The 17,780-nt window shown below is 50.1% G+C and overlaps 1 protein-coding gene across 1 annotated transcript; it reads left to right on the plus strand.

Moving 5' to 3' along the window:
- Nucleotides 1-7,436: 7,436 nt before the first annotated feature.
- Nucleotides 7,437-17,139, plus strand: ACER1 (alkaline ceramidase 1). Its single transcript, XM_013950677.2, has 7 exons — nt 7,437-7,503; nt 7,655-7,758; nt 13,018-13,132; nt 13,510-13,648; nt 14,996-15,133; nt 15,721-15,858; nt 16,890-17,139. Exons 2-7 carry the CDS (start codon nt 7,666-7,668, stop codon nt 17,056-17,058), a joined length of 792 nt encoding a protein of 263 aa, XP_013806131.1. The 5' UTR covers nt 7,437-7,503; nt 7,655-7,665; the 3' UTR covers nt 17,059-17,139.
- The last annotated feature ends 641 nt before the right edge of the window (nt 17,140-17,780 follow it).

Below are 17,780 nucleotides of genomic sequence, written 5' to 3' on the forward strand. Positions count from 1 at the left end.
TGCAGGGCCAATTTGACACCTCGGAGCTACTCCAGAGGCAATCTCAGCCCTGATGCAAGCAGCAAGAAAATTGCACTGATCTGAGTTATTTGGGGCCCTTTAAGATTTACCGCTTCATTTATCCGCTGAATTGCCTGCAGACTTTAAAACTCTCCGGACTAGTTGGTTTTATTACTTAGAGATAGTTTTTAGTCCCTCTGCATTGCTGGGAAAAAGCAGGAAATTAAAAAAGCAAACAAAATGCTCAAGAAATGGGGAGTTATTAAAAGAATAAAGGAAACGTCTATGCTGGTGAGGGCTGGCCTGGGAAGAGATGGATGTTCAACAGCAAGCACGCTGCCAGCCGGCTTTTCCAAAGAATTTGGCCCAGAGGTTGCCCAGGTTTGGTGACTTCCATCGGCACATTTGGCGCTGCGTTAAGGCTGCCAGGAGCGGGGTCTGCAAGAGAGCGTCATGGTCTCGCTGTGAACGTGCGCTATTGTGCAGACAGCTGCGATGGGACCACCGCGTGGCCACGCGCGCGCACACACAGAGGCTGTTAAACAGCTCTCCGAAGGACACAGGCGTCGCTTGTTATCCATCGGGGCTGGGTTTGAATCCGGGTCTGCACAAAGGAGGCTCTCTGCTATTAGGGGAGCTCATCTGCTTTCGAAAATAAGAGAGAAGTTTGTGCCAGGCCGTGGCTGCGGGAGGATGGAGAGGGTCTTCCTCGTGCTCTCAGAGCCCAGGCGCCGAACTGCCAATTCAGAGAGCTGGACATGGCCCCGGCGTTCAATCCTGGCTGATCTGCTCTGTGGCCGCTGGCAGCATTTCGACGCTGTCCTCAGGCTTTGCTACTTTAGGTGATAAACTCTTGCGAGAGGTTTCTCTCGGTGTCACTGTGCCCCTGCCCATGGGGCGCTTGCGCTGAACTTCTGTTTTCAGAATAATGCACAAAGACCGACTGTGGGAAGTATTGATGTCTCCTGTTATTTTTGGAAACACACAGAGGTTTCCAAGAATCTGGAACGGAAAGGGCTTCCTTGAACCCGGATGGAGGGCACCCAGTGCCGCAAGCAGGCAGCAGGTTTAAAACAGGCGAAAGGAGGTACTTTCTCACCCAGCATGTAATTAAACCTGAACTCATTGCCGCAGGGTAAAGACCTCAAAAATGGTCTTTTGAGATAAATGTATGGAGGATTCGTCTGTGCAGACCAAGCATGATGGTCCAAGATCTCCAGCTCAGGGAACATTAAGTCACTGAGCACCAGAAGATGGGGCAGGATTGTTTCCTACTTCCTTCCTATATTCCTTCCAAAAGATCCACTACTGCCACTGACAAGGTCAGAGGCAAATTTTTTATTTGACCTAGAACAGCTTTCTTATGTGTTTACAGGGTTTTAAACTATTTGTTCCATTAGCTTTACTCTGTCCTTCCCCATGAACCGAGGTTAGCAGATGTTGGGGGGCCCTGGTGACTTCTCCCTTCCTGAAGCAGATACAGAAACTGCTGCTTTCTGCCCGTCTGGGGAGCAGAGGGAAAGAGGGGCCGGTGGGTCTCTTCTTACACAGAGACAATGCTGGAGAAAGACATTTCTGGCTCCCAGGGCCTGTTGCAGGCTCTGCTATTGAGCCTCTAGGAGAGCTTGCACAAGCCACCGCTGTCTCCTCCTGCCAAGGCTTTGCGCCACTTTGAGAAAGGATTGCAGTGTTAGATAAACACAACTACCTGGCTGTAAAGCACTGCCAGGCGGCTGCCAGCGATGATGTAAAGCTGCAGGCTCAGCCCAAGCGAAAAGGAGCTTTTTCGGTTCATCTCCGTGCATTCTCACATCTCTTTAGAGTCAAGGTTCCTCCAAGTAAGAAAGGATGGAAGGTTACTACGTGCAGCGGTTTGCTCTGGCAAGAGGCACGTCCCTGCTCTTCGTCTGCTAAACTTGAAATTTTGCAGGACTCAGGGCAGCCATCACTGTGCTCACGTCCTGCACCTGTGTGGGGAGAGCCCTGGGTGTGCTGTTATAGCCCTGCTGAGAATAAGGTGATTTTTCTCCCTCCTAATTTTGATAGCTCGTATTTTCCTCTATAGGGTGGGAAGAGACAGAAATGTTTCTGCTCAGTCCCCTGCACATCCAGCAGCTCCTGGTGTGTTACATAAGCCGAAGTCCCTGCAGCGCGTACACAACTGCACTGACAACTGCACGTGATGGATGACAGAGCACTGCAAGAATTTCCTTTAATTACTGCTCCTATTGCTGTTACTATTAGTAATTAAAGCGTTTGTTTTAAACCTACCTGTATTTCAAAATGCGTGCAGGGTGGTCAGGTAGCAAAGACTTTTGGGTTAGCTGGTATGGTATGGCATCCTGCCGGGGAGTAAAGATAATCGAGTGCCTGGGCAATTGCTCAATGATGATGGATTAGTGGGGAATTTCTCTTGGACCCTAGCAGCAACCCCCTGGGGCCTGACAAGGCTTGTGCACTGCTCCTCCGGAGCCCGGTTTGCATAAGTATCAGTGCCATGATGTTGCAAAAAGCAGGTGTCCCAGACATTCGAGCCTTCAAAACCACACCTTGCGTGGGGGTGTGATCTGTCTCTGCTGTTTCTGCTGATGCTTTTTTGGTTGTCTGGAATGCCTGCCCTACCTGGTGAAGAAACACAAATATTTACAGCTTTGCGGGAGTGAATAAGAGTGGGTACATTGCCCCCGGTAGGCCATAGAGCAGGAATGGAGATGAATGTTTTCATTTAGCTGTGTAAAGCACTTCCAAGTTTAGTGTGTCTCCTGCTGCTGTTATTATTTCTTCCAGACCATGATTCATTCAGCAGCTTCCAAAGCAAGCAGAGGATGTGATTCCTGCCCCGTGGAGCCCTGGATGACAGGAATTATCCAACTGCACACTGTTAGCAAGGCTCCCAGGTCACCTGTGCATATTTTTATACCTGCAAGCATGAAATTGCAGCCCTGGAGCTAAAGCCACGTCCCGAAAGCAGAGGAGCCAGCAGCAGGATGGAGCCGGTGCTGCTTCAGGGCCATTCCTGGACACAGGCGGGGAGACAGAGCAGGGCGAAAGAGCAGAAACGCCATCTTCCCTTCCCAACTCGCCGCTGCTTTGCTGTGAGAATGGGGCAAAGTCATTTCATCTCCTTCCACCTGAGGGCTGCGGCTCAGCTGGGCTGAGTGAACAGCAGCAAGGCTGCAGGGTGCCAGCGGTCCCACTGTTCGCTGCCCCTCTGCTGGCCGTCACGGCCCCGCGGCAGCCAAGGCAATGAATAAGGCACGTGGGCTTGAGCCTCCACTCCTCCAAGTGGGCTTTCCCTCAGCTGGCTCAGCTCTGCTGCCCATCCAAGGAGTGACTGATGGGCAGGAGAGAGGGGCCGAGGCTCCCCGGATTAAAGAAAGTCCCGTATCATAAAGCGGATGAGGGCGGAAGTGGTTGCTGCAAGTCCAGCTGTTATAAAACAGTGATGAAAAAGGTTTAGCCAAGCTGCCTGGGATGTGGTGACTTGTGGGATGGCATCGATCGCAGGCAGTGGGGAGGGAAGGGCTAATGGGCTGCGCAGCCGAAACCAAGGGCAGGACAAGGAGCAAACCTTATCCATGAGTTTTCCCTGCAGACTCTGGTGTGGAAGCGACGTATCTGAACGAGATGAGATGTCACATGTTAGAAGAAAGCTGGAGGGGAAGAAGAAAGTCTTAGCAAGAAGGTGAGGACTTGGGGGAAAGCGTTGAGAGAAAGAAGTCTCAAATGCAGGCCCAGGGGACACCCCATGTAACTCTCATATGAGTCCTAGAAAGCTTCACGTCGCACTCCCTGACATCGCCCCAGCTGCCCTGCCCAGTGTCCAGGCACCCAGGGCCCTTGTGGCCACCAGCAGGAAGGATGCAACAATTAGGAGGAACTGGGAAGGAAGACTCACCCGAAAATTAGCCACTCTATGACCCGAATGCTACTTACAGATGAATCAGGGAAGATGCAGATTCATGACATTCCCCTAGGTCATTTGTTCACCACATGGCACAGGATACATCAGTGATGCTTGGGTGCTTTGCTCATGCCAAGGATGCCAGAGCTTTTGGGGTGGGAAAACTTGTTCTTTTCAAAGATGTTCATATGGGCCAGGCATCGTGTGTCTGGACAATGATTTGTCTTATTTTCAAATCCCCTCCTGCCCTCTTCCCATGCAAACCCTTGCTCACCTGCCTTACTTCAGTGTCACGGCCCAGCCACCACTTGCTATGCACTGAGATGCCCCTGGGTGCAGGGTACCATCTTTTGGCTCTCTGACTCAACCTCCTGAGCACACTGGGGTACATCCTTACTGGAGTGATAAGTGAATGTGCAGCAAATTCACCCCTGACTTTCACAGCCCTGATGTCCCAGTGCAGATCCATGCAGAGGGGTGAGAGCTCCCACTTCGAGCTGCAGCATCTGGCCTGGAAGGACACCTAACCAGAACTTTGCTGCCTGTAACAGAAGCGCCACCATGTTGTAAGATAAGCTGCTTCGAGTAGTTAATTACCCTCTCGTTTCAAAATGCATGAGGATTTGTGAGGCTTTTGTAAGCCCTGGAAGGTGCTGCACTTCAACGCACAGCTCAGGTCTCCCTGATGAGGTCCTTTCTATGGACATATCAAATAAATAGCTAAGGTTTCCAAAGAGCCAGTCCCCAGGGCGAAGCTGGCCGAGGGTGTCTGGAAGTGTCACAGCAAAAGCTCCTCTTTGAACCCTACCCATCAAGGCGCACGTGCACAAGGACAGGGACAAGGACTTGGTCCTGTGGGGCACCTCAGATCCTGCTCCAACACTGTCCTGTGATGCTGAACACAGCATCTCCCTGCTCCAACAGCAAGAGCTGACTACATAATAGCTTTTAGGCTTAAGAAAGCAATATATTTGTTTTTCTTCTCCCAACCTTACATGGAAGAATTGGAGAAAAAAGGCTTGATCTTTGGGGAAGGTTTCATTGCTGCCAATTTTCTTGACATCCTAAATGGGATTCAGAGGGAAAATGTTTACAAAGCAGTCACCCAAAAGTGTCCCATGCGGCCAATTCTTTGAGTAAATAACAAAATAAATTAGCTAGATGAAGTGTGATTTATTTCTGGTAATAAAATATCCAATAGCAGTTGGGAAAAATCTGAAAAGTAACTCAAATTTAACCCCTGAAAATGAGCCAGCATTGGCTTTTTGAGAGTTTTTTTTGAGAAAACTGTTGTTCTTTAACCAGCTCTGTGAGGGAGGCTGTATGGATCAGTCCCTCCCCTGGGAAAAACAGGGTTAGGATCGGGGTGTGTGCGCGTGCGCAGGTAACCTGCCTAGGGGCACACTGATGATTTCAGGCTGCATTTCCATCCGCTCTTCCAACTCTTCCAGCTCACGCTTCTCTGCCCTCCCTCTCTGCCCCTGCCCACCCGGCTGTACCGATATAAACCCTCCAGCCAATATGTTTCCTTTGGTGCCCGGGAAGGTTCGCCTGGAGGGTGCTTATGGCTCCTGTCTCATCTCCAAGTTTTCCCTAGAGAGGGAGCAAGGGTATTTCCTGGCGGCTGCTCCCAGTGAGCTCACACCGTGGGCACTCCTTCAGAGCTAGAGTGGCAGGGCAGGTTACAGCTCCAGCTTTGCTAGAAACCTTGGAGATCCTGACATTTCACCTCTCCGTGTGGAAGCGGTGCTGGTCCATCTCAAGGGACACACAGGTAAGCGGGATGGGGATGGGAGGCAAGTAGCAGGCAAGTGGCCACTGGGCACTCTGGCTGCTGCTTCGATTTGTCCATTCCCTTTTGCTTCTTCTGGCTCATGTCTTCTCCATCCCTTACCCACCTCTTGACTGAGGTACGTTCTGCTGGGAGATGGAATTCACTGCTTTGGGTCTGATTCTTTTTTTTCCCTATGCAATCACTTGTATCATTGTAAAAGCATAATGCAGAACACCATGGATCAGGAGGATTCATTTGGTGCAAATGAAACCCAGGACGAAGAAGCATCAGACCTCAAACCAATCTACCTGCCATCTGTTTTATGTTTCTTCTGTAGCTGCAGTCTCACCTGCTCTGGGGAACCAGCCAGCCTGGATTGAAAAGAGGGCATTGTTGACTTGCAATTAAAAAAAAGTGAGAGAGGTTTATCCACAAGTCAGTTTATCTGGTAAAAGCAGGAGGTTATAGAAGAGCTTGTTTGTGTTAGTGTTACACTCCTGGGTTTTCTCCCTTTGAACTTCTTCTTGGGAAGAGAAGCAGAGGAAACTGTGGTTGCCTCACACCACTGCACACCTACAGCAACCGCTTAGCTCAGCTGACAGCGGTGTAAACAGCGACTTGACTGTTTCTCCACAAGAACACGATCAGCCGATGCATGATCTTAAGATAAACTTCCCTTCCCCCTGTTAGACTCAAAGCTGAAAGTGTTCTCAAAAAAAGAAATGTTTTCCATCCCTTTCTGCCAGTGCCTCAGGAGCTCAGAGATGCTGTTGAAGTGCTTGGTGTCATCTATGTGCCTGTCTATTTTTGTGGAGCTACAGAAGTGCAGCCAGACTGGTTGGTTTAACACTGTGTCCAGGGACTTAACTGCTCAGCTTCAGGGATTTTCTGTGGCTCTTGAGTACCAAGTACCCAGCTGCTAGGGGATGGATGGCATTTTTAGAAACTGGATCCATCTCTTTAGCTGTCTATCCAAAGATTGGATCCATCTCTTTAGCTGTCTGTCAGCCTCTAGGATAGCTCCACAGTTTCATGGATTTGAGACAACATATGCCAACTAAGGGACTTGGTTGTAATTTTTACTTTTTGAAAGGAATAAAAGGGCTATGAAATGATGTTCAAGTTGAGGAGAGAGGAGTCTTTGGCACTGGGAAGAAAAACAAAGAGAAAAGGTTAGATTCTTTTCATATCCCACCTGTAAATGCAGCTTCTGCCACCATTAGACACCAGGTCAGGGGATCTGGCAGTGCAGATCCCAATCGATACGTGAAGCTTTTGCTGGGGCACTAGAACAGGGTTTGCACGGGAGATGCATTTGAGGTGACATCCCTGCTAGCGGAGAGCCGCGTCCCCATAGCTCTGCTCCATTCCCCCAGGCCTCCAGTAACACCATTTCCACGTTGATGCTCCAGGGCCAAGCATAAGGCAAGCACCAGCCTTCAGGAGGATGCTAAGAAAAGACTAACAAGAACAGAGCCAATGAGCAGTAAACCCAGAGCAACTGTCCACTCCCAAAAGGTAGCTCACAGCCCTCAGAGAACAGGAAAGTCCCTTCTGCAGAAGAATCTGAGTCATAAAGAAAGTGAAGGGAAAGGAAAAGACGCGGTGAGAGGGACAGGGTTGAAATGGAGAAACATCTTACGGCAGCGATGACCCCCAAAGAGGGACATTAATGCGCTGGACGGGGCTGTGGCAACTGTTCCCAGGTTCAGAGTTCAAGAACATTTCCTGGGGTGATTTGTCACTCCCGACTCGTGGGGGAGCGAAGAGGAAATATTCGGCAATACTATGTGCGCTGGGAAGAGGACAAGCCTTTCATAGCAGGGTAAGGATATTGCGCTGGAACAGGCTGGTGCAACACAAGTGTGCGTGTGTGTGCACGGGGCATGAAGGCAGGCAGACCGCGTTTTCCTTGGGTGTGCAGCACATGCCTTCCCCAGGTGCATAACTAACCCGTTTCTCTCCCTTTTGCAAAGGCAGCCCAACGATGCCGAGCATATTTTCCTACCTGAGCTCAGAAGTCGACTGGTGTGAAGGCAACTTTGAGCACTCGACGATCATTGCGGAGTACTACAATACTGTGAGTGCGGGCGCATCCAAAGGGCAGGCTGGGGCACCAAGGCAGCCGGCTCCTGGCACCCAGGAGCTGCTTTCGGGAGATAAGAGACTGAACAACCTTGTTTTCTCTCTTCCTGCTCATTTCTTTGAACTTCCTGGTGCTTGAGGGTGTTTGCATGGGGAACGTTTTCTGAGTTTCAGGTAAATCATGGGACTTTTATTGCTTACAACGGCCAGTTGCTCACAAAACTAGCTAGGGTCAAGGATACTTTTGGCACGTGTAGGGCTAAGTTCCCACTAAGAAAACCCTGGCAGTGCTCCTTAGCCCAGATTTGTGAGATCCTGTTATACCAGTCCTGCAGCTCTCCTGCCAACTGGGGTAAGTCCCTCGCAGGGCTCATATATTCCAGCAAAACGTACAGGAGTGGCAAAACTAGAGACAACACTTGCATGAACTGTGTCGGGCAGGTTGGGAATCTGGAACTCAAAAAAGAGGAAAGTTGATGCGTGAACTATTTTCACCTCGTACGATCCACTTTGCAACTCAGACTCCATCCAGCTCCAGTCCCTTGAGCACAGCCTCCTGGCTCGAGTGTGGCCAGAACCATCTGCATCTGTCTGCAGAGGACTCGGTAGATAGCCTGTCTCTGCAAGTGCGTTCTTCTACCTTAATGCCGTTAAGGGTTGGCAAAGTCATGAGGCATGTGGATTTACAACCCTTCCAAAGGTCTTGTTTATGACTTTTAGCAACTACCGTCTAACACTGGAAGTTCTTGTTTCTCATGGAAATGTCTCTTCCGTTTTGTTTTTTTTTTTTTAAAGCTGCTTTTAATAAATTGCCCATAATAACAATAATTCCCTCACCCAAATCCTGCAGCTCACTGGCTTTAATCACCCTGCCAGAGTCTTGGAGAAGGGATGCTTGGGCTGTATTTAGTTATTTGAGAAGGGCACTTGGCCAAAATTAGCTGTCCTGCTCAGGAGAGGATGTGTGCTCCTGATGGCAGGCAGCCACACACGAGAGCAGCATGCCTGATGCTGGTCCAGACCAAATCCTGCTTCCCTCTGGCATTCAACCAAACCTGTTGTGCTGTTGCCCATTTACTGGCCATGTCTCCCTGCTGGATGGGCTCAGAGCCCCAGAGCAAGGTAGAACTGGCAAGGAGGTACTGAAATTACTTCTGTGTGGATCAGTATCTCAAATGTAGCTGGAGACATCAAATGCCTCTGTGGTTTGGAGTCTCACTGGCAACAATGGAGAGAGGCTGATTTCCACAATGCACAGGAAGTCTGAAAGTTACTCTCTTTAATCAGAATGTATTCTGGGCATATATTTGCCTAATCTCCTATTTTGGTACATAGGCAGCATATTTCCTTGGAGCTGAGACCCCATTTTTACCAGGATCCTGATTTACACCCAGACTCTCAAAGGGGTTTAGCATCCTTAACACACCAAGAAGTGTCTTAGGAGCTTTCCAAAAGCTCTTACACATCTAACTTGGCTGTGTCACGCTGCTAGACACCAGTTGGCATAGCCAGATGCTTAACTACCTTCCCTAGGACCAAAGGTCTCTAATTTCCATTAAACATTGACTCTTAGCTGACTAGGTCACTTTGAGGCACAGATTTCTAAACTGCAGATCTGGACTGGCCTCAGGACAGTATTTCAGATGTGAGCCCAACATTTCTGGTCTTCTCTTCTCTCCTCCATTTGTTACCCATATGCAGATTGCCTCCTCTCTGTGGCAAACTTTATGAGTCCTATCTTGTTGGCCTGACTAGGATTATTATATCAATATTGGCTTCAGCACCAGTTTGCCAAAGTTTTAGACTAGCTGGGAATCCAGCCAGCTCATCCCCAGGCTCCTGCGCCACTATGTCAGCAGGGCTTCCTAATGGAGCATCCTCTTCAGTGTCTTCCTCCCAACACTGCCCGAGGCTGGAGTCGAGTAGTTTTGTGCCAGCAGTAGCAATGTGCTCTGTGCCAGCTGCACTCGCTCTCAGCCTGGCTTGGGATGGATGCTTTTTATTAGAAATGAACAGCAAGGGTATGAGCAGAGAATATAAACAATATCCTTAAGTACCTAATAATTAATACATGGTGGTTCATGGTGGTGCAGTTCAGCAGCAAAGCGATAACTATTTATAGTGACTCAGGGACCCAGAAATTTATTGTCTTCTGGCTGTTCGTAGAACAGTGTTGTGCTACAGGGTCATCAGTCAGGGGCCTGTCTTTCTGCCCTCATTTCTTTCCTGAAATGAGTGATCAGGATGCTGGTAATGACATCTAGATCCTCAGCAGTCTCTCTGGCAAAGCACTAGTAGCTCTGTCTATCCAGAACTCCCCAACACGTCCATTGATCAGTGGAGATAAGCTCAACTGCAAGTGCAGATTAGCCACATCTGCCCAGCCAAGCACTCACTTTCACACTGCACTGGAGTCACGGTGTGTGCCCCGGCCATCTGCACGGGCTCAGGAACCCTGCTGCATCACAGGCACATCACTTGCTCACATGCTCAGAAATTCCCGCACGGGAACAGGGCAGCTCCTTGTCCAGCACTTATCAAACACTACACAAACAGCTGTTTCCTGCCCCAAAGCACTGGCATGGTGTTGCGATGTCGTGACGTGCAGCCTCATCTTCTGCTACACAGGTCTGGCCATTAGGAACTTGCTATACAGGTTGGGATAGCCTCTGAGATATTCGCTTCTGTATTTGGCCCTGGGGCTCTTGTGTCAGCTGAATCTGGTTCACTGGCCTTCAAGTGAATGAATACAATCCAGGCCAATGAGGCTTTTAGAAATCTCCTTTAACTGCAGAAAGTATTTCTATTGAGTAAGAACCCACATTGTGCCTGGGCTGCTATTCCGCAGTCATTGTGCTAACACATCCAAGTAGAGCTCTGTAAACCAGCATCTCCTGTCCAAATCCATATCAGAGGCCTGTTCTCACCTTGTCATGGATGGATAGGTTCTCTGCAGGTCTCTCTTTCCATCTTAGCCTGCAAAGTGCTGAGTTGCACAAGCCCTGGAGCCTTTCCCATGCTCCTGCTAATGCACCAGGATTAGAGCCATGCCTTGTTTTTTTCCTAGCAAAAGAAGCAAATGCTGGGATAGGCAGGCTTCGTTAGGGGACCTAGAACAATAAGTCCTGCTTGTTAGAAGTGAGACATTGTCATGAGCTCACATGGTGGGAACACACAGGGCTGAGTTGCTCTCGCAGATCAGTTTGTACCTTGGCTCCATCACCGCTCTCTCATCTCCTGGAAATCCTGGGCAGAGGGAGCTGGTGTCTCCTGGTCAGCACGGCCCAGCCAGGTATAAGCAGAAGCCGGAGGGCTAAGACCAAGCAGAGATTCTGCAGAGCTTCCTAATGGGTGTACTGGGAGCAAAACCCTCCCAAACACATTTGACATGGAGCTTGCCACGTGCTAAAGGGATGATTTAACACAGCACTAGCAAAATCAGGGCTTGGATCCAATGAGTGGTGAAGTCCCCTCATAGATGTGGTTTTGTAGCGGCTCAGCCCTTAAGCTCTGAGTTTGGCTGCTCTGCCTGGATTCGCTCTGCAATCTCTGCGTTTCTGTTGGTGCTGTTCCCCTGATTATCCCTCCCCTCTGATATCTGATCTTTCTCATACTGAATTAATGAAGTGATAACGTTGCTATCATGTAATTAATGGCACTGTGGCAATGCCCAGTGCAGCAGGGATTCAGATCTCTCTATATGCAATCTCAGACTCCTGCATTTCTTCACTTTTGACATGCATGCTGGCACTTGCATGTTGTTGCCTTTCCTGTGAGCACTTCTCCTCTGCTTGAGATCCCTCCTGGTTTTCCAAAAACTTCTTTTAACTATTTTACAGGAAAATAAATGTTTGCAACAAAGTTGCTACTTTAATACATGGTTTGTTTTCTCAATTGTTTCGATTGTTCCTAAACTGTTTGACCCTGAGTACATGAGTAGGACCAGCACTTCCCTTTCAAGAGGTGGAAAAGAAATATGCCTGGATTTGGCTCTAAGCACCTATAGAAAACCAATACACTTGGCCTGAGAATTGTTGTTAATATGAGAATCAAGTTTTTTCGTGGAAACCTTGGTGAAGTTCAAGATTAATCTCTGGGTATTAAAGGGAATAAAGGCATTACATTAAGCATAACTTGTGTTTCCCTCTGGAATATGAGAGGGTGTGTTTCATATCTATGACAACACCCCTGTGATTTGAAGCCCTGTTACCATAAGCTTAGATCCCGTGGGAGCTCACAAGCTGAGCTTTGATTTTGCAGTTGGTTCATGTATGGAAAGGTCTGCTGAGGGGTGAGATTCCAGCTGTGGAGGTCAGATCCCAGGTTTGGGCCCTCATTTAGTACCTAGCTGGAAGATGAAAGGAAAACGATTGTCAGGGGGAGATAAAAGTTATCCTGGTAGTTTGCCAAATGGCATTTTAGCAGGTCATTCTGCACTGCCCGAACAAAGCCCCAGAGAACTGTCTGGCAGCAGCGACTGGGCTCAGGCAGCAGCAACAGGCCAAGCTCCAGTACAATCCCCTCCTCACCCCAGACAAACCAAAGTCTGTCAATGAAGTAGTTCTGTCGAGTTGGAAAACAGTGCAGGATAATTTCGCTGCATTCATTTGCAAAGTATGCTTAAAAGACTTTATGACTTCATGTAATTACTAGTGTCCAGAGTACCTGCCCTTCCAGGCCAGATGGCTTTGCATGTGACGCTACAGGACGTCACCTCCATCCAGTCCCCACCTACGACTGTCCTACTTGTCTTGCTCCTCTCCACAGCACCCACTCCCAGTTAACGATGGTTTTCCTGACTGTGGTTTGCTGCGGTTGCCTTGCTCCTTGTGCTCACCCAGCCCCTTGTGGCAGAAGTCAGCCAGGGAGTTTTTGGCAGGCCTACCATGACAGGAGAGGAAGATGGTTGCAAACAGAAGAGCTTTGGTGATTTGCTTAAGTGCAAAAGCCAAAGATAAACCATCACCTGAAGGGGGCACGCTGTCTTACCTTGGACTTGCTGGCCTGAGAGACTGCTTGCATGGAGAGTGCAGCTCCCTGCAGCCCTTGCTGCCACAGCAATAGCTGTCCTTCCAGTTCTAGCCTTGAAAAATGCCTCTGATCTTCCTCCCGTGCCAAGAGTAATGCCTGCCTCCATGTGATGATTTCCACTAGAGATCAGTAGCCTCTTTGCAGAGAGAGATACTGAGGCACAAGTTGGGATGGGACTTGTCCAAGATCATGCAATAAGCTGAATGTGCCTCTTGTTTTTCAGATCAGCAATGTAAGCTTCTTTATCCTTTCTCCTGCCCTACTCTACCTGAACCGGCAGTACTGCCAGCAGCGTGCCTTGCCCTTGTATTTCGTCTCTGCCCTGCTCCTCTGTGTAGGTGGGTGCCAAGGTTGTGAGAAGACCAAACTGGTTGCCAGAGTACCCAGCTGTTCATCTGCAATATCTTTGGCTCTGGAGACTGGTTCTTAGTGGCCAAAGCACAGGGACAGGCTGGGGTGGGAACCAGGACTCCATGTCTGTACGAAGTCCTGCAGCTCATGATTCCCACTGGCTGTGGCTGCACAGCTCCCAGCCTGGTATATCTCTGTGGTGCTCTGTGGACTGGCTCACTCAAGTCTCCATTAACTCCAAGGTCTGTGCCCTGCCCTTGAGGAATGGCATGTCCTCAGAAATCACCCCCAAGAGCATCCCAGGCAAGATGGGCTTGGGTTATGACAGAACTTTTGCTGACACAACCTGCCTTGCTCCTTGCAGGTATCTTCTCAACGTACTTTCACATGACCCTGAGCTACGTGGGACAGCTCCTGGATGAACTCTCCATCCTCTGGACATTGGCTGTGGCATATTCCTTTTGGTACCCAACGGCTTACTTCCCCAGGTGCATCAAGAACAGGTATGACTCAGAGAGACATGTGGTTGCAGGCAGCAAGGGGAGGGATGGGACGTTGACACTGATGCATGTGACCCACAGTTTCCCCTAACTCAGCCAGCTGCCCTGCAAGGGATCAGCCATGAGGTTACTGCAGTTTGCTCTGGGGCCAAACTCTCCATCACTCAGCGCTAGATGTGCTGACGGAGGAAGAGTAAGAAACTCTCCCTCTGGGGAGGGCCCTGCTGAGCTCCTGTCGGCTGGGGCTGCCTGTCTTTGCAAAGCTTATCAAGAAATTTGGCATGGAGAATTTCAAAGTCAGAGATTTGGGCACATTGTTTCTTGCAGGTGGTGTGGCTGGAGTGGATAAGCCTGGGGTTTGCCATGTCAGGAACATGTGGACTGCTCCTGTCTGTGCAAATTTGCAGAGGGACTGGAAGTCCTGCTAGCCCTTAGGAAGAGCACAGAACCATCTGGGGAAGTGCAGGAACTGGGGGCTTCACACAGAGTAGGAAATTAAATGTTCCTGAGCACCAACATTCAATTACCTGTGCTGTCAAATTGTCACAGCGTCCCCTGCCATTCATAGAGAACTTTCCCTGAAGGCTGATGGGGTTTTCCCTAGGATAAGCTGGCCCAGCTTAACTCTCCCACGTTGCAAAGATTGTTTGCAGGGGGACTGTCTGGGCCAGAGGAGCTCAGCACAAAATATGGGGAGACTGGATGAGCACAAAGCAGCAGAAACAGGAACCCAGCAGGGCTTTGCTCAGAGGATGCTCACACCCTGGCAGGCTCACCAGACCTCTCTGAGCCAGCCCAGCTAGGAGCCTTGCAAAGGCCTGCTCCAAGTCAGCTCTTCCCATGCCAAAGAGGAGGTCACCAGGAGTTCACTGTGGAGACATGGCTGGGGAGGCAGGGAGTGGGGAAGCGACCTGGGAAGGGATTTGCATGTGAAAGGCCTCTTTAAGCCCTATTGTTGTTCAGTCAGCCCAAATCTGCATGTTTGCAATGCTGAAACCCCTGCAGGCCACTGCTGGGGCTCTTGCTTTGCAGTCCTTCCTTGCGCAAAGCTCCCATTGCCACACCGTTCTCTGGCACCACCATAAAAGTGCCCAGCTCTGTCATGGACTCACTGGGAGGCCTTCGGCAAAGGATTTTCCTGCTCAGTGCTTGAGAAAAAGGGAACAACTACCCCTGCCTTCCAGCCAGGACTACCGCAGAGGCTGAGATCAGCCATGTGCAAACAAACAGGAAGTAGTGGAAATGGCTTGCCTCTCCCAGGCAATGAGCAGGACCTCTCCCATCCATGCCCTGCACTACTGTGAATCCCTGGGGCACGGATACTCACTGCCAACTCTGTCTTCCCTTTAGGAAGCATTTCTTCTGGTTGAGCGGTGTCACCACCGTGGTCAGTACCTTCATGTCCTTCATCAAACCGGCCTTCAATGCCTATGTGCTCAACTGCATTGCCTTCCACATGCTTTACCTGACATGGAAAGAGCTGAAAAAGTAAGAAGGGGTCTGGGAGGAGTTATCTGCAGATCCTGGCATGCTCACAACATGGCAGTGAGTCTGTACACAGCACTGAATGGAGCCCAGGGTTTCATCAGCCACATGTTGGGTCATCTGCTCTGCTAAGAGTTGGGGTAGCCTGGGAGGGATCAGGGAATGGGCACAGGCAGGACTGTGGGCAGTGGGATATGAGAAGGCTACCTGGCCCAGGTGTCTTTCAGCATGGGGACAATCCATGGGACAAGTGCGTCTTCTCCCCAGCTGCTATCTCTGCAGCTCCTTCCCCTTATGCGGGCTCTGGAGACCAATGTGGGGTTGGGAGGAACCCACTACGATTTGGGGAGAAAGGCAGGAGGGGCCTCAGCATCTCTTAACATCATCCTGGCCCAGGGAAAGAACCAAGGGCCCCTGCCACACAGCCACACTTCTCCAATCTTTGTGGTCCTTTGAATCCTCTGCAGTAGAAACTCACTGGGTTTTGCCCTGTTGCACTAACATCAGCAGACGGGAACTCACAGGCCCTCTTGAAAACTCACTTTCCTTCTAACACAATATCCCGCTCCCTCTCCACTCATGTCTTCCAGATGCAACGACAAGCGGGTTCACCGGATGGCCGCAGCCATGGTCATGTGGTGGGCACTGGCCATCACCAGCTGGATAGGTGACAAGTGGCTCTGTGGCCTCTGGCAGGCGATCAACTTCCCCTACTTCCACAGCTTCTGGTAAGGGCTGCAGCGGAGAGGCAGGAAGCCCTGCTCAGCTGTTTGAGGAGTGGAAGGGCCACAGCTAAGGAGGGATGGCTGGAGGGCCATGGTACTTGACAAAGGAGCAGCTGCATCCCTGCCCAGTCCTCTCCCCCTTTCCTCTGTGACCACTGATGCCGTTCCTCACCCTGACACCAGCCCAAGGATTTGGACCTAATCACTGCTTAATATCCCTTACCTCCTCGGCACCAACCAAAGGGTGTTTTGCAAGCCAAATTGGTCTAAAGTCACTCCAGTTAAGCATCTTGCTTTCAAAAGGCTGCATTTGCTCTCAGGAAGCTGTGTCACGAGAGATGTGATTTGAGTTATTTTAATAACCAAACCAAAAGACAGTGATTTGCTTAAGCAAGACATTTCAGTGCCTGACCAACTGTTGCTCTAAGTGCTACACACAAAGCGCATCTCAAATTCATCCACACAAATCACTGGCATGACTGGGTTGTGGTGTCAAGATACCCAAGGTCATTGGGTTAGGCCAGGAGAGGTGGAAAGTGGTTTTGTTTGGGGTTTAAGTCTCCTATGTCGTATCATCTGCTCTGTGCGTGGAATTGCCCCAGACATCCCTTGTGCTCACCAAGCTCTTCTAGGATCTCCCCATAGGCACAGACCCTGCAGGACTCATGCTCCTGCAGCCCTCGGGGATCGGGATCTTTCCCTGTCAGTGTCATATCCCCCTGATCCATTCCTCCCTCCACCCCCTCAAGCAACCTGATATAGAGACCTGATGGAGGACCAGAGGGAACAGGGTTTCTTTGAACAGGGCTGATGTCTTGAAAGCAGTAGATGATGTTGGGACAGTGTCTCAGCTGTGCACCGTGCATATTCATCCTGATGGCAAAGATGGCCTGGCATGTGTCTAGTCTGGCTGAGCTCAACCCTGTACTGGTTCCAACTTTATGGTGATGATGCTGGCCACACACTGTGACAAAGTGCAGGAGGGGTGGGCAGTGGAGTTAACCCCGTCTCACACATCTTGTATTCCTTGCCAGGCACGTGCTGATAGCCATGTCCCTCCTCTACTGCTGCCCTCTGGTCATCTACTTTGACGTCACCTATGAGATGCCATCGTTCAAGCCAAAGCTGGAATATTGGCCCAGTGACTCCTGGCCTGTTGTAGTGCCTTACGTTACCCTGGAGCAACCCCACAAACAGTGCTAGAGCTGTTTGCCCTCAAGCATCCCTCAGGCATAGGGTGCATGATGCACACACGTGCGTCTGCGTGGGGAACACCTCAGCTGCGCACTTGCTCCTCAAACAAGGGCAAGCTGGCTAGTGAATGGGTCAGGGAGCAGCTGAGGCCTCATGATGCTGGGCATGAAGCAGGGTGGCAGCCCACAGGTGGCTGGAAGACTCTGCCCAGACCGGTGTCAGGGAACCAAAGATCTCCTCCTCCAGCAGATCCCCACCAAAAAGGGGAGGGAAATGGTGCTTCTTTCGTGTCTTCTTCATTAGTCAAGTTGCGGCACGCCTTGCTGACAAGGGCACAGCTGAGAAGACAGAAGCCAAACTGGTGACAGCTGGGTTTGTTGGGGCTGCTCTAATTATTATTATTAATTTTATTTATTGATGTATGTGGTCTTGCTCAGGAGAGCTGTGCATTAAAGCTATGGACACTAACTTGCACTGGGCCCCTTTCTTTCCTCTGACTGCACGATAACCCCTGTTATCTGCCAGCCACTCAGACAGGGTGGCCAAAGCTCTCTCTGATCTTTGGAGGGCTGTTTATAAAAATAAATCCTCCTCTGCTCAGAGGACAGCAACAGCCCAAAAGAGACTCTGCTGGCCTGGGTCCTGGGGTGCTCTACCCGCCACCTGGGTTCACACCAAGTCGTGGAGCTGCTAAATCTGCAAAAGACAAAAGCACAGCCCATGCTCTAGTT

The sequence above is a fragment of the Apteryx mantelli genome, chromosome 30, assembly GCF_036417845.1.
Source record: "Apteryx mantelli isolate bAptMan1 chromosome 30, bAptMan1.hap1, whole genome shotgun sequence".
Taxonomy (NCBI): domain Eukaryota; kingdom Metazoa; phylum Chordata; class Aves; order Apterygiformes; family Apterygidae; genus Apteryx; species Apteryx mantelli.